Here is a 17,648-nt window from a genome sequence, read left to right as displayed (position 1 = left end):
TCGCAAATAACTAAATTAAAATTCAAAAACTAAAGTGATTAGTCCAAAGTCTCAGCAAAAGAGTAGCATGTTTGAGGTGAGAGTTCAGCGTCATTGACTTCTAAAGTCACCATTTTCACTACACCTCCACGTTTTTGCACATGATGCTGTCTCCCAGAAAAGTGATTAAAGTCGCGGCAAACTATGTAATGAGTGAGGTCTTTTTCTGATAACAATGAATTTTTACCTAAAATTATTTCTGATTACTTATTTGTAATAGAATACATAGCATTAGAGTTTTAATATCACATCTAATCTTAAACAAGAACGATAGATATGAAAGCAATGTTAAGGTCTTTACCAAATTGATAACTTTTCCTGGGGATTCAAAGTGACCAGCTTAACTTTCATCAAGAATTCAGTACAATATATGTCTTGATGTTTGCTCAGGTCAGTTTCTTTGCTTGGAGTGGTCAATGTTTTCCTATTGAAAAGGCTGGAAAAATTCACTACGTTCATCTACATACTCATTTAAAAGAAGGCTTTACAGCCTACAGAATACAGATACTATGGTTTTCTTCGTTTTGTGCATAGGATGGAGTAGGAAGTGTAAGGGACGTGGGATTAGAGTGGATATGAGTTCTGGCTTTGCCAACCTATAAGTCATGTGATTTTAAATTAACTATTTAGTTTTCTGTTTCCTCCTCTTTAAGATGTGGATGGTAATAATCACATCTCCCCTCTCTTTTTCCCAGAGTCATAGGGAATAAGGATCAGAGGGATAGTATATACAAACAAGTCTTTGAAGACAATGGCAATTGTAATCATTATTATTAAATATATTTATATATTTACTTATATAAATATAAACTATGCATATAAATATGTAAATAAATATAAATTTAACATGCCTGTGAATTAGCATTTTAAAGTCACAGGCACACTAACTCTAGGATGTTAAGGACTTTTTCATCATAAACACTTGGATGTGCAAACATATTTTTTCTTCTTTTTTTGAGAAAGATAAGCCCTCAGCTAACGTCCGCTGCCAATCATCTTCTTTTTGCTGAGGAAGATTGGCCCTGAGCTAACATCTGTGCCCATCTTCCTCTATTTTATATGTGGGACACCTGCCACAGCATGACTTGATAAGCGATGGTAGGTCCGCTCCCAGGATCTGAACCTGAGTACCTCAGGCCACTGAAGTGGAATGTGCGAACTTAACTGCTGTGCCACCGGGCCAGCCCACAAACATATGTTTTTGATCTAATAACCTCTTGTCTAAAGTTACCCTGTATCCCACCAGCTGCTACCCTTGCAAAACAGGGGACTTAAAAGTATGGAAGGATGGGGCTCAATGATGACATTTTTCCTTTTCTTAGATAAATATCCTCCTACTCTACTATCTTCAAATTATGGTGACTTATCCCAAAGACAATCAAAACTGGTTTTATTTTAGATTTTTGGTGCTTTCCCTTTTATTCAAGGCCTGAGGATGAGGCCCAGGGGTTGACCTGGAGTGGAAGAAGGGCCAGGAAAGTGAACTATGTCCCCTTTCCTTTACTCTGGTCCTTACAGTGGCTCATCTGAAGGCTCTGGGGTCCTACGTGTGGCAAGTACCTAACACTGGGAGCGGCTGTGTGATATTGCATGTCTAGTTACTTTACACATGGTAACTCACAAACTTCCATCCTTGCTTTACTTTAGGCCTATCAAATTATAGATTAATTTAAAGAACGTCAGTATTTACCTATGTAAAATTCAAATCTTTGATGGGCCTTGCTCATAACGCATGATTTGCTAAACTGTAGCTATCTTGGAAAAGCATAGACATTTAGCCTCTAAATACTGATCTACAATCCTAATCCAGAATTCTGGAATTAAAAAACTCCAAACAACAGATATTTTTTGAAACTCATTTGGCTGCAAAACCTGAACCTAACTAATATGAGGCTATTTTTAATCTTTATTTATTCCACTTAGCATAAATTGTTGCAAAAATGAGAAAGTGTTTAAATATGAAGTATTCCTAAAGACCTTGCAGAAAAGGTGGTTCCGTAATATACAGTATATGCACCTGTTGCAGGTTGGGTTCCCCTGAGACTGAGATTAAGTTGTTAAGGAGTGTTCTCAGAATCAAGACCTGTGGAGGAGGGAAAGGAAGCAGGATCAGGCTGCAACGTAGTCTAAACAAAGTGCCTCCTTTGTGGTAGACACCCTCTGGTGGAATACAAAGATCTTCACACTTTGTGCCCACTCCCACAGATTCATGTATATCCCTCTACCCCAGACTCCCTTCAATCTCAGATTTTCCAGTATTTCTTCTCCCAGGGCAAGCCAGTGCTCATGAGTCCATTATATTCGTAGCTCAGGTCACTTCCACACAAAGTAAATGATTATTTGCACTACCCAGAACTATGCCCACTGGTAGGATTTTTCCCTGCCACTCTCCTTCAAGTCCACTCCTGAGTGAGGCTGCAGGGCAGCTGCCATCCATTTTCAACTGCTTGCACCCACATGCCAAGCTTAATTTTTGTCTCCTCTTTCAGCTTGTCACAAGCACCCTCTCTCGGCCCCCCATGCAGCCAGATGTATGAGCTGAGTGGGAAGTGCCAGCACGATGGTGTATGACATGGGGGTCTGGACCACCTGCTTATGCAGGTCACTTATGCCTCTGCCCCTGTGCACATCCAATCCCAAATGCACTGCTTCTGTCTTACAGTGGATTTCTCTTGGACCTGCGCAACATTATGACATCATGTTTCTAATAAAATCTTGTTGGTGACGGGCAATTCTGCCTACAAGGTCAATCAGTGACCCATAGTTAAGTGTTCTATCTTTACCAGGACCCAGAAACATGTTAGAAGATGTTTGTTAAATGGTTATAATCTATGCTGCGGATGGCCTGGCTTAGATCTAGAATCCTAGAGGTCTCTGATATGATTTTCCAGTTAGGACTTGCCATAGCTCCACATGGCATATTTTCTCAACACAGATACTTCCAGTATCATAGATCCTCTTGGGTTTATAACCCAAGTAGCAGAATTTCTTGCACCCCAGCCTGGACTGCGCCACATGCCTTTCCTGCTCTGGGCCCCTTCAAGGCTGGAAGCCTTCCATACCACTGAATATTGGGCCAGAAGCAGTATTCCCAGACATGGAAGGATGCTGCCTGCAAAACCCAAAGTGGCCTAGAACGTATTATGTTTTCCCTTTATTCCAGGATGCTCTAGATGCAATAATTTGTCCTTTTTTGGGGAGGGAATATCCTGGAATATTCCAGATCCCTGGACTCCCAAACATTTCACCAATCTATCAGGTAACTAGATGTTACTAGTTTATTTAGTATACCTTTCCTAAAGTACTGCCCTTTCAAATTTCATTTTGTTTCTTCTTGAAAAACTTTGGGATGGTTTCTATGGCACTCCACGGAAAGACAGAATCTAGTAAACATTTCCTCCTGGATATGAAGTGCACTTTCTTGATCTAAGGCAGATTAACTTGAGCTTCATGTAATGGGAAGTATTTTTAGACTTCAAACTTGCATCATGCCATGAAATGAAGTGGAACTACTGAAAAATCATAAACTAAATGTCACGTAGTTTCCTAAGACTATAAAATAAATTCCCTCTATTTTGGGGGCAATTCAGGATGTGGAGCAGTAGTCAAGCAAGTACGTTGTTAATACTCAGTGCTACTGGATTTGAATGTCGATGTTGTAGATGCAATTTCAGGTCGAGATATTTAGACAGAGAATTGTTTTAGGGGAAAAGACATATATACTATCAATGATGGTAATCATTTTCAAAGCCTAAAATATCTTGTTTTAAATTTGTTTGCTGAACATCAGTATCATTACTAATTTTACCTTGTTTTGTCAGATAACTTTGTGGTCGATTCCAGTTCTTGTGTGCGTGCCTGTCCTAGTTCCAAGATGGAAGTAGAAGAAAATGGTATTAAAATGTGTAAACCTTGCACTGATATTTGCCCAAAAGGTGAGTGATAGCTGAGATTATTTTAGCCAGAACAGGGGCCTCTACCAAGGTTTTTCTTTCACCTTTTAATGGGCTGAGTAAGTTAGTCTCTTGGAACACAGCTCTCGTACCATCAAATCTTCCCACGCACACTTTTCTATGACTTTGAACAGTTCCCCAAAGTATCAATTGTTGTAACAGTGTGTATTATTGGTTTTGAATGATATATACTAAAAGGATCCAGATAATACTCAGAGTTAACTTTGATAGGGACTAAAAAATAAAGTTGCATTTCATCCTATAGGTAGCGAATCTTAGAAGCTACGCGGAACAGTTCACATGATTGTTTTAGCATCAAGAACACATCTTAGTTGCTTGCCACTGTGCAGAGTGATCCGCTATGCGTGAAAGACGACACAAAGAGACATGCAACGTGACATTTGTTTCCAGGTCTAAGAAACGTTTTGAAAGATAAGATACATGAAATGACAACATTTACCGTGTGTTAAATAAATGTTGCAGATAATTCATATTATAGAATTTTAGTGGAAGAAGAAATCGCTCCAGCTAGGGTGCTCAAATCCCTTGCTGGAATGAAGCTTAAATTGAGCAGGATGAAAGTGGCCTAATTTTTCCAAATGTTATTAAGCTTTCCAAGGCATCGAAGAGTGCCTGTAAAAACGGTGAACTTTAGAGTTACTTTTGGACTCTTTCTCCACACACACATATACATTTTTGTTTGTTTGTTTTTTAAGTGGAGCCTTCAGAGAGCACAGGTAATACTCAATTTAACTATGAATATTTGAATGGCTCTTGATTCTGGTTACCACTCACATCAGTAGGACTCTGTTTAACATCTATTCTTAATTAGACTGGTGTGTTTAAAACCACAGGTTGCAGACCATCATTAGGCTATGAAATTATTTTACTAAAGTGACCAGTGTTTAAAATTATTAAAAATGATATTTTAGGATGGATTTGAAAAATAGGTGATTTTTTGTAGTAAGGGTATGTATGTGTTGCGTATGCACACTGGGTCCTGTTATAAAATGTAATTCTTACAAATCATAGTCACCAGACTAAAATGCAAGGACAGTATTTTAAAGCACGCCCAGTAGTAAATGTTGCGTGAAAGAATTATTATTTTATTTGTTAGAAAATGTATTTCTTATGACGAATTTTTTTTCATTTTTATAATGAAAATGCAATGATTTATGGACTGAAAAACAGTTTTTCAACTCCCTGACTGTGAGTCTCGTTTCTGCAGCTTGCGATGGCATTGGCACGGGATCACTGCTGTCAGCTCAGACTGTGGATTCCAGTAACATTGACAAATTCATAAACTGCACCAAAATCAATGGGAATTTGATCTTCCTTGTCACTGGTATTCATGGGTCAGTATTAAATTTTTGTAGAATATTATTTTACGAAGTCTAAACAAAACTGAAGAGATTCTTTAGCTTTGTCTGTTTGGTTCCTTTTGACCGAGAAAAGTTCTGTTCTATATTAATGCTTTTCTCCAACAAAATCAAATGCCAGATTTCACCAGCAGTGATCATAAACCAAAGTTTTGGGATACATCCAGCTTATGAGTTTGGTGCCTAATTAGCTTTGAAAATATAACTTCATAGATAAGCTACAATGTATTTGTAAGACATTCTTCTTAAATCTATAGATTTCAGCAAGCTTGACCTTTTTTTAGGTCTGTTTAGGGAGAGAATATCGATGAGTAAAGTGGGGAATTCAAATTCCTAACTGATTAGTTCAAGACAACATATATTAATATTCCTTTAAAAATGTATCTCACAGAAAACAAATCAGTAAGCTCACATTTTCCTGAGCTTTCAGGAATTCTCTTTTTCCTAATGTATCTTTTTCTCTTTTTTCTTAGATTGGGAAGTTAGTACTCTTATAAAAGATCTACTTAATGAACTTAATTTTAGCAGGGAAAATTGTAACACTCTCTGGGCTATTTCATTACAGAACCACCCACTGATTTTAACTGGGAAAATGACCAAGTTTGTATGCTTTCAATCGCAATACAAATGTCAATATTTTTAATTCATATTTTATTTATTTGTCTATATTACTACTTAATCCCTAAATATTAGTGCTACAGGCTACAGATAAAGAATATCACTCACAAATTTCAACTCAAAATCTTACTTTAAATTTATATCACATCATTTCTAGCAGCAAAATAATTTAACACATTATGAATAAATATGTACAGATAAAAACAGTAAGAGAAATAGAACAAAGTGTTTCTTTCCATTCAAATAAATTACTGTAGGTCTTATTGCATTAAGCATTTCTTTACTTTAAAATGAAGCTTTTAATGTGGGTCTATACCAGATATTATAATATGTATGCACTTTCTGTCCCAGATATGTCATATTTGGCCCAAGAAGTGTTTTATTTTTTAAATAAGGTCAAGATTTCAAACTTCTCTTTAGAAATATGTGGACTTGGTTGCTCTTAACCTACATTCTTACATGGCAACAATATGTTGGAGCTGGATAGTACTAACCATTTTGAGACGGGACATATTCAATTGAATTTAGCATAGTCCCCTCTGCTCCTCTGAATCCTTCACATTGCTGTCTTCAACTTCTTGGCCCCATCAGGTAGGAGAAGTGTATCTATGTAATTTAACTCATATATAACATTTAGCAGAACAATATATCCACATTTTAACTATTTTAAAATGAAATATCATCGTGAATGAAAGATCATATCATGTTAACACTATATTCTGAAAAATAAGAAGACATAGCCACTTGATTCACATTGCCTGGTTCTACATGGATGTAGTCAATGAATTGGCCTCAAGTCCATCAGTGCGGGGAAAAATTTGAAAACATAGTCTCATGAATTTCACTAGATGAGTGGTTTTCATCCCAATCAGACCCAACATCCATCTTTTAAATATTAAGCATTTTAACACTCCCTGTTCAATGTTGAAATCAAAGTCATAGATAAGATAGCCTACTTATATACATAATTTTATAAAGTCATTGTAATTCTCCAGTTGTAATTTAAAGAAGAAACAAGAAAAGTAATGCATAATGTTACAATACATTAAAATATGTATTGATAGGAAAATGCCCAGCTTCTACTTACTTGTAATGAAAGTTAGGATTTATAAGAACTAAAACAAGTCATTCCATGCAAGAAGTGCAGGGAAATAAGTTTTATTGAAATAGAGGCAACATGACTACAGAATTACCGACAAATACAAGCAACTATGAAGTCTGTGCACATGAGGTCCTAAACTGAGTGGGACATTTTAAGGCTGTTCAAGACATGAGGCGATCCTTTGCTGTGAAAGACATTTCACTTCCTTGGGTTGGGATTACTAAAGCCCGTAGTATCCCTCAGTCTCTGTTACAACTGAAACACCTCTGCAAGTGCCCCAGCCTCCCTTTAGTGGAGCGGTACTGCCCCCACTGAGGACCACTGCAAGAACTTTCTGCCAGTAGAAGGATTATGAACCAACAAAAGAAACCTGCTGATGGTTAATCTATTTTTTTGTGACAAAGATTCGCCTTGGGCTAACATCTGTGCCAATCTTCCTCTTTTTGCTTGAGGAAGATTCACTTTGAGCTAACATGTGTGCCAATCTTCCTGTATTTCGTATGTGGGTTGCTGTCACAGCATGGGCACTGATGAGCGGTGTAGGTCTGCACCAGGAACCAAACATGGGCTGCCAAAGCAGCGCATGCCAAAATTAACCACTAGACCACAGGGCCAGCCCCTGGTTAACCTTCTTATAGATAAAGCACAGGTGGGAAGGTTTGTAAAAGAGCTGGCTTAGTGTGGTTCATAATAGTTATTTTAGTCCTGGTTCATTATGGAACATATTTATCAAAACTCTAGATTTGTACTAATTATAAAATGGTTTTACATCTTCTCCTTCAGCTAAGGCCTAGAATAGGGGAAATATTAATGAATAAATGCAAAAACAGAAAGCAGGTATTTCAAGGTATAAAAATATATTGTGCAATAAGGACCATACATTCACGAGTTTATGAGAAGAATCATTACAAAACATTAGACTTTCAAGGAGATCAACCTTGCTAATTCATCCGGTTGAAAAGTGACTAACAGAAAGATCAACTCAGATGGGTGAAAATAGAAAGGTAAACCAAGCTTCTCTTAAAAATGAGAATTAGATTTTCTCCTTGAGTAACTTGATCCAGACTAGACTGGAGTTTGATTTGAGGCCCCATCATGGACAATCCGTATTGAGTTGGGTGGCTTCCATTACATGTCAAACACGTCATTTCCATCAATGTAAAGTTGAGAACTGAATTAATAATAAATACCTACTTCCTCTGGTTGTTGTGGGGATTAAAAACAAAAAATGTTTTTAAATGTTTAGCCAAGTACTTGGAATACAGTGAAACCTTAATAAAATGGTATAAAAAAGAAAGAGTTGGGGCAAGGAGTGAGGCAGAGGGAGAGAGAGAGAAAGAGAGAGAGAGAGGGTAGGGAGGACAGAGAGGGAGAGGGAGAGAAAGAATCAAAAGTAACAAAAATAAAAAAAATCCCCCAAAACAGAAAAAATTTAAAAAAAGAAAACAGCAAAGCAGGAGGAGAAGACAGTGCAAAAGAAAATCTTAATATATGTCTCGTTTTTAGCACAGCATATAGTGCAACAGATATTATTTTATAGACTATTAGAAACCAAATAAAGGCAAAGTTACTTTCATGACAATATTTTCTTTATGATAAATCATACTTAGTTCAGAAGATTTTTATTTATTCTCTATTATAGCACTTAAACTCAGAATATTTAAATGTTAACATTATAATTAATATTATTGTGTCCCAAGCAAAATATATAAGGCATTTCCCAGAACAAAGATATAAGTAAAATATGGTATGTTCCTCATTCCTAGTCTCACACTAGCATGAAACGTGTATTCTAAGCCTCTCCCTTTCATCTTTGGAAAGTATTAACAGACAGTTAACTCACTAGGCCTGAGACATGTATGCATAGGCATATGTGTATTCACGTATGTAATATGTGTGTGTGCACGTGTATGAAGAGGGAGAGATTTTAAAGGTGAATAATATGGAGTATTATAAAGAAAAAACTTCTAGTCAATTAAAGAAGTGTTTATTTCACTTCATTCCCATACCCTCAATCTTCTACTAACTAGTTTTTATTAGGATGTGTGGTTTGATTAAAATAGCTGAGGTATTTCTTTAAACTCAATAGAAAGGCAAAATTCATAATTAAATGAGATTATACTTTTCAAAAACAAGTTTCTGCAAAAAAATAAATTTGCTGTCAATTTGTCAATTAAAATTTTAATGAATAAAAGAGCTCAAGGAAGTTAATTGACGTGTTCGGTATATAGCACAATAGTGCCTTTGCCAGAAATAGACTGGACACTCTTATTTCCTTATTTAGAATGGGAACTGCCCTTAAAACTCAGTGTTTAGGGTTATCTTCAGCAATAATCCTCTTTCACATCTTGTCGTGTTTGACATTGTTCATGTCGGTGTTCTTAGAGCAACAAAACGCTCACCATATAAGCACGTTCATGCTGTCACAATGAGACACCCACAGCAAAGTGCTTAGATGATAGATAATGGAAAAGAGATAATGGGTTTGGTGAAAAAATAGAGTGATTTCAATGGAATTGTAAAAACATGTTTCTCCTCCTTTATCCTGAGCTTTATTTTGGATCACCAAACACAATGACAGGGTGAACACAATGTTCTTTCTCATGGCTCTGAATTGAACTAGGGAAGTTCGAGCTTTTAAAGTATTGTGGATTTCAAGTGGCTGTAGGATGAAACTCCCTAGAGGTACTTTGAAGGCAGTAAGTGAGATTCTGTCAACTTATTTTATTAGAGTCCTGAATCTCTAAAATTAAGCATATAAAATTTCTGTGGTCCACTGTCCAGAATTCATTTCATTCCTGGCAACCTGGAAGTGTTCTCAGTAAACGTTTGGACCGACCCTATTAGTGTGGGCTTGCCCTGAATTTTGAGTGTTTTTCAATAAAGCCAGAATATTTGATTATGTGATCAGAGCTGTTCTCTACACTGTTTTTCTTCAAAGAACAAATGTTGAAAGCTCATCCTACTACTGCAATGCTGATATTTCTTCTGCATACAAAAGTCTTTGCACATTAAAAAATGATAACAACAAGAGTTTTCCCACGTGGTGAACTTAATTTTTTGGCTTCATATTCATCAAAGGCGTAATTATTCATTCTATGTATCTTCAATTATAAATAGAGCAAGTTTGCCAGCACATTTAATTTAGACTTTAAGCTTTTGAGAGATACTCACGTCACGTTAAAAAAAAATCTTAATTGTGTATGTGTGAATTACAGGGAAACTTTTTCTATTTTACAGTGGCGAAATCCACTAATTTTTTTTTTTTTTTTTTGAGGAAGATTAGCCCTGAGCTAACTGCTGCCAATCCTCTTTTTGCTGAGGAAGACTGGCCCTGAGCTAACATCCATGCCCATCTTCCTCTACTTTATATGTGGGATGCCAACCACAGCATGGCTTGCCAAGCAGTGCCATGTCCCCACACCTAGGATCCGAACCAGCGAACCCCAGGCCACTGAAGTGGAACGTGCGCACTTAACGGCTGCGCCACCCGGCCGGCCCCTGGGGAAACGTTTTTACAGTGTTTCTCCAAGCCTTCTATAGCACTCCAGGTTAAACTAGTAGGATATTGAATAGATTACACTGCTTAGTTTGAAATGGTAATTTAATCAAGCAAAGATTTTTTTTCTTTAAAGATAAAGGTTGGTTCACAGTACAGAAGAATATGCTGATGAACCAAGTTGACAGAGCCAGTCCAAGGTGGTTCCAGAGATCAAGGTGGCTGGAACTAACAGTCTTCTCAAGGCTCTAATGCTGGGATGAATAGATGCCAATGGACTCAGCCTCAGAGTCCCATGAGATAGGGTGTATGCCTATCTGTTTGTCAGGAGACTGTGGAGCACCTTGACTGACAGCCCTATTAAAACTGCATCCGATGGATCACTGTATCCTAGTGGTTATTCCCATACAAAAAAGAAGGTTTTCAAAGACTGGTAAAACAACAGATGTCCACAGCAAGGATTCCTACAGGTGGAGACATGCTTCTAAAAAGGCCTCAGTTCATTGTTCTTGGAAGGTTTGATTTCTCTTAGAGAAGTGGCCGATGAACAGAATTTAGTTTTTCTCTGAAGGGCAGATACTAATAGGAGGTCTCTACTTGCCCAGAATAGCACAGAATGTCTTTTAAAGTCATAAAACTTTTCAAAAAATATTATATATTCTTTAAAAGAATGAAAAGTATTACTTGAACTACTGAGAAATGTTTGATATTATGTTTATGTTTGGCTTAATATTCAAGTATGTAATTATTTTGTATCATCAGCATGTTATACATGAAAAATAATTTTCCTAAGATGAAAATCTCTGAAAAAATTCCGTTAGATATTTGATTTTAAAAGACGGTTTATGTTCATTTTTGAAAAGACAGGGCATCTACATAGCAATAACATTAATTATAAAAATATGTTTATGCATTAGGAGATGGTATCTTTAATAATCTCCAGAATTTACAACACCTTTTGAGTATTATTAAATTTGTTGTAAATTTTGTTTTCAAATGTTAGTATGATTCATATAGATGGAAGCAAATAGATCCTATGTTACAAAAGTGAGTATAAATAAAACAGAAACAAGATTACTCTAAATAATCCATATAAGGAGTAACTTTCATACAATATTATGAATATTGTGAAAATCTGCTAATAGATAAATGTGAAGATAGAGCAAAAGAAAATTGACTTCATGTGCTTGTTTTTATCCTTTCTATGAACTTACAGGTGCTCTTAGCAATTTAGAATGGTTTGAGCTGACCAAAAGGCAATTATTCTCACCATAAAATAATTTATTTGTAGGGTATATTTTCCTCAGTAAGAATAAACTTTTAAAGGCAAAATAAAATAAAATGACTCATAAATAGAATTGCTATATTTGTAGTTTCTTTAGGATAGTCAAACTGAACTATTCCTCTACATCTGGAATAGCCTTTGATGAATTCATATTGTGTGTTGTCAAAAATATCCTCAAAGCACATTTTAATCTCCCTCCACATCTATCATAGAAAAATTTGGACAAGACATTGCTAACCTTCCTATTGCTAATTAAAATTCAGTTTGAATGAAGTAACTATTGTTACATTTTTCATATTTTCACCACTGTATCTAATCTTCTATTTGGCTGCATCTCTTCTTGATTCTCTAGGGACCCTTACAATGCAATTGAAGCCATAGACCCAGAGAAACTGAATGTCTTTCGGACCGTCCGAGAGATAACAGGTAATTTTTAAAGTGTGATCTTTGTGCTATGAACTATGTGAATTTTAGTGTTTTCTTGAAAATATTACACAATGTTGGAATCAGCAACTCATTTTCAAAGCAAATTCTAGTTTTTAAAACGCATGTCACTTTAAGTGATGAGTGTCTTTACTCCTTAGCATTTGTACATGTTTTGAAAGCCCACAGAACGTTTTTTTTTCTTACTCTTTTCTTATTGCAGTAACAGTGGTTTATAACATTATATAAATTTCAGGTGTACATAATCATAGATTTCTATTTCTGTGTCGATTACATCATGTTCACCACCCAAGACTAATTACAATCCATCTCCACACACATGTGCCTAATCCCTCTTTTGCCCTCCACCCTCCCACATTCCCCTCTGGTAACCACAGACCCAATCTCTGTTTCTGTGTGTTTGTTTGTCACTGTTTTTATCTTCTGCTTGTGAGTGAGATCATACTGCATTTGACTTTCTCCCTCTGACTTATTTCACTTAGCATAATACCCTCAAGGTCCATCTATGTTGTCACAAATGGCTGGATTTCATCATTTCTTATGGCTGAGTAGTATTCCATGTGTGTGTATATCACATCTTCTTTATCCGTTCACCCCTTGATAGGCACCTAGGTTGCCTCCAAGTCTTGGTTATTGGAAATAATGCTGTGATGAACAGCGGTGCATGTATCTTTCTGCATTTGTGTTTTCAAGTTCTTTGGATGAATAGCCAGCAGTGGGATAGCTGGATCATATGGTAGATCTATTCTTAATTTTCTGAGGACACTCCATACTGCTTTCCATAGTGGCTGCACCAATTTGCACTCCCACCAGCAGTGAAGAAGGGTTCCCTTCTCTCCACATCCTCTCCAACATTTGTTGTTTCCTGTCTTGTTTATTATAGCCATTCTGACCAGAGTGAGGTGATATCTCATTGTAGTTTTGATTTGCATTTCCCTGATAGCCAATGATGTTGAATATCTTTTCATGTACCTGTTGGCCATATGTATATCTTCTTTGGAGATATGTCTGTTCAGATCTTTTGCCCGTTTTTTAAGTGGGTTGTTAGTTTTTTGTTGTTGGGATGTATGTGTTCTTTATGTATTTGGGATAGTAACCCCTTATCAGGTATATGGCTTGCAAATATCTTCTCCCAGTTCTTAGGTTGTCTTTTTGTTATGTTGATGGTTTCCTTTGCTGTGCTGAAGCTTTTTAGTTTGATGTAGTCTCATTTGTTTATTTTTTCTATTGTTTCCCTTTCCTGATCAGACATGGTACTCGAAAATATGCTCCTAAAACCAATGTCGAAGAGCATACTACCTATGTTTTCTTCTAGAAGTTTACTGTTTCCAGATCTAACATTCAAGTCTTTAATCCACTTTGAGTTGATTTTTGTGTATGGTGTGAGATAATGGTCTGCTTTTATTCTTTTGCATGTGGCTGTCCAGTTTTCCCAACACCATTTATTGAAAAAAAACTCTCCTTTCTTCGTTGTATACTCTTGGCTCCCTTGTCTAAAATTAGCTGTCCATAGATATGTGGGTTTATTTCTGGGCTCTTGACTCTGTTCCATTGATCAGTGTGTCTGTTTTTGTGCCAGTACCATGCTGTTTTTGTTACCATATCTTTGTAGTATATTTTGAAGTCATGGATTGTGATGCTTCCAGCTTTGCTCTTTTTTTGGCATTGCTTTGGCTATTTAGGGTCTTTTGTCGTTCCATATAAATTTCAGGATTCTTTCTTCTATTTCTGTGAAAAATGTTGTTGGAACTTTGATAGTGATTGCATTGAATCTGTAGACTGCTTTAGGAAGTACGGACATTTTAACTATGTTAATTCTTCCAATCAAAGAGCACGAAAGCCTGCAGAATTTAAAAAATTAAATTTCCCTGAAATTTTGATGTTACTGTTTTTGCAAGTGTCAACTGATCTTTGCACCCATGTTTTTCTATTTACTTTTTCATAAGAAGCTCTATTGAACGTGCATAACATGTAGCATTCATTTAGCACATATTATTGAGCCCTGAGTATATTCAGGGCTGTTATCGTAGGTGGTATGGGGACCATAGACATGCATCAGACATGTATTTGCTATCAAAGAATGTAAAATCAAATGAGGAGTGTTAGATTTGTATGTAAATGCCTTCGAATGCAAGGTAGACAACTGATGTCATAAGTGTACAGATAAAGTGCTAAAGGACTTCAGAGAAATTGAAACTATATTTTTCTCTTTATCTAGACTAAATACTTTTGCTTTTAGAAGAATGAATCAAATTAAGAATCATTTAAATCTTAGCATATACAGTTATATGATTCCATATGTCTGAGAAACATAGATTCTTAGTGCTCATTATCTTGATCTTCATTATCTATTGAACATTGCAGCCCAGAAACTTTGAGTAAGACACTCAATCTTGGAAGAAGAAATATGAGCTAGAATGGTTCAAAAATAGGATCTTCACTGCCCTTTCCTACCTCCTGCCTTTCAATATATTTTCACCGTCTTTCAAGAATGATCAGTATTAAACACTGTAACTAAGACAATGATATTCTGAGATTTATTTTTACTACCCTTATCTTTTGTAGGTTTCTTGAACATACAATCATGGCCCCCAAACATGACCGACTTCAGTGTTTTTTCTAACCTGGTGACCATTGGTGGAAGAGTACTCTATAGGTACGTACGTATGTTCAAAGCTGCAGGTCTTCCAGATTTCAGGAGTTAGAACCTTGTGTACATTACGTCAAACCCATCAGCCTCATTGATTTACTGATTTCAGAAATATTGGGTTTCCACTCCTAATTCCAAAAGTAAACTCAATGAAAAATATCCCTAATTCTTCTTTAAAATATACAAAATGCACAGTCTGATTTTTCAACCTCCTATCACTTAAAGTAATGTCAGTGTTTTGCAGATATGGAATGCATGATGCGAACCATAAAAGTGAAGCTTCTTTTTGAGCTGTGTTATCATAATTAAAAGATGGAGTTGGATGACTTGGCAATGGCTTAGGTGTGTGGGATACAAATGCTGTTTGATCAGGAGGCTCTCATTTTATCTCTGGTGCTATCATTTGAACAACACATCGTGGGGCTGATGTTTTAAGAATTAGTCAACCACCTTACATCAGTGCGGGTTAATACTGGACAGAAATGTTAGGGCTCAGAAGGACACTGTTCTAAAGTTCCAAGGTTGATATTCTTTATTCATATAAAAGAAAATATGGGTTAATATTTTAAGCCATTGTTTTATCTTATTTCAGATTTCATCTATATGAAATTCTTATTTATGGACAGTTAAAAGTTGATTTATGTACACAGATTTTGATTTAATTTTTCTGCCTAAATGTAAAAGATGCCCAAAATCAATACTGTCATCAAATATTCTCTAACAATATTTCACAGATAGTCCCTTGAATTTTGCTGTTAATATGGGTATATTTGTAAGAGGTTTTAAAATGTAAAGGGGAAAGATGCTTAATAAAAAAGGATAGAGAGATACAATCTATTCAAGTGCCATATGCAGCCAACTTTTACTAACCATTGGACAAATTGTTATAAATCTGTGAAGGCATTATTATGTTCACACTGTAATTAATAACTCAATGTGGTTATCATGGGGGCAAATTTTGAGAGAATGAATTAGACCTCAGTTGAGTACAGACACACATACAAACTCATAAGTTATATATATATATATATGTATACATATAGTTCTCCGTGTGTTTATATATATAACATATGGAAAAAAATCTGAGTATTAACAGCAAAGAATATTTAGATTTATAATTGAAATAAAAGGGGACAGCTTTGATCTATAAAACGTAAAATAATGTTCATTAGTTGATTGGAATGTGCAAAACACATTTATTCTTTAGAGAATGGAAAAGGAATTTAATTACAGAATGTGGACTATGTTGAAATAGAAATAATTTCCTTGAAATGATAATTTGCTTCCAGTGTAGTTGTTATTTAACTTTTAGAGATGCTTTCCCCAGTTGTTCAAGCCTTCTGAGTATTGTTTAAAATTTCAGTTTAATTTCATTCTTTTTAAAATTTTTAATATCTCTTATCCTTACTTTTGCATTCCTCAACTATTACAATTACACTTTGGTTTCTGAGATATAAATGAAAGCTAAATATACATATCATTCTCTGCAATATTTACCCTCTGAAAGCATGTCTAGATCTATTAAATAATTAGAGTAGAATTAACGTCTTACTTTGGGTAGATGAACACTCATTCCATAAACATTTATTTAATTGTTTAGTCTTAATTCAGAATTTCATCCTTGAGGAACTTAAATTTTGTGAAGTAGCGAGGAAGCAGTAAGCAGATATGTCAGTGGTAAATGTATAGATGGGGTTAGAGAGATCATTAATATCCATACCTCTAAAAAATGAACATTTTCCTTTTGAGAGTCAAATGATTCCTTTTAAAACTTTCAGTATATAGCATGTAAAGAAATAGTCTCAGCACAGATTTGTTGATTGAATCTCTTTTTATGCTCTATTAACGTTATTTTTGGAGTAAGGTGTAACATCCTTATTTTACTTCAAGAATGCCTATCATGGTGAGAAAATACTTATCACTGTTCCATTTTCTCCCTCCCTTCTCTTTAGTGGCCTCTCCTTGCTTATCCTCAAGCAACAGGGCATCACTTCTCTCCAATTCCAGTCCCTGAAGGAAATCAGTGCAGGAAACATCTATATTACAGACAACAGCAACCTGTGCTATTATCACACCATTAACTGGACAACGCTCTTCAGCACTATCAACCAAAGAATAGTGATCCGGGACAACAGGAAAGCTGAAAACTGTAGTAAGTACATTACCGGGACATTAAAACATGGAAACTTTAAAAAAGTTCCCCTGTTCTACTTTGCAACAAACAGTTAAAAAGAACAGTGGGTCAGAATTGTTGCCCTCTTTTTCTCAACCCTCAAAAAGGATTGGTGTAAAATAATCATAATAGATGCCTTTTATAACATATTACATGTTTTTATAATATATTACGTTTGCAAATCTTGCCTAGTCACAAGAACCCTCCTGTGGAGAGTTATTTTCAATAGATGTGTTAAGTGGATCCTGGGAATCTAAACGTTTAATAAGCATCCTGGGTAATTCCTTGGATCCAATCAGTTTGTGGAAATCCATGCTGTCGAGCGTCCTCTTTGCTTTTTGTTTTCAGTGAATTTGATAACATAGAATATTTGCCATTGTGGGTGGTGGTAGACATTCTTCTGAAATGTGTAAAAAATGCTGTTCATGGAGTTTTCTGTTCAAGAAGAAAGTTCGTTTCATAAATTCATTTCTATAGACATGTCACTCTCTCTTTTTTCATTCACT

The 17,648-nt window shown here is 35.7% G+C and overlaps 1 protein-coding gene across 6 annotated transcripts in view; it reads left to right on the top strand.

The window, feature by feature from the left end:
* ERBB4 (erb-b2 receptor tyrosine kinase 4) overlaps nt 1-17,648 on the top strand; it is a 1,102,331-nt gene that overhangs the window by 785,853 nt on the left and 298,830 nt on the right. For all 6 annotated transcript variants that reach the window (XM_023644065.2, XM_023644064.2, XM_001488767.6 and 3 more), the window contains exons 8-12: nt 3,861-3,974; nt 5,221-5,347; nt 12,228-12,301; nt 14,885-14,975; nt 16,922-17,121. In XM_023644065.2, coding sequence (XP_023499833.1) covers nt 3,861-3,974; nt 5,221-5,347; nt 12,228-12,301; nt 14,885-14,975; nt 16,922-17,121 — 606 coding nt within the window. The remainder of the gene's footprint in view (nt 1-3,860; nt 3,975-5,220; nt 5,348-12,227; nt 12,302-14,884; nt 14,976-16,921; nt 17,122-17,648) is intronic.

Source organism: Equus caballus, chromosome 6 (genome assembly GCF_041296265.1).
Source record: "Equus caballus isolate H_3958 breed thoroughbred chromosome 6, TB-T2T, whole genome shotgun sequence".
Classification (NCBI taxonomy): Eukaryota; Metazoa; Chordata; class Mammalia; order Perissodactyla; family Equidae; genus Equus; species Equus caballus.
The sequence above is the reverse complement of the archived record's forward strand: the minus strand, read 5'-3'. Positions and strand labels throughout refer to the sequence as shown.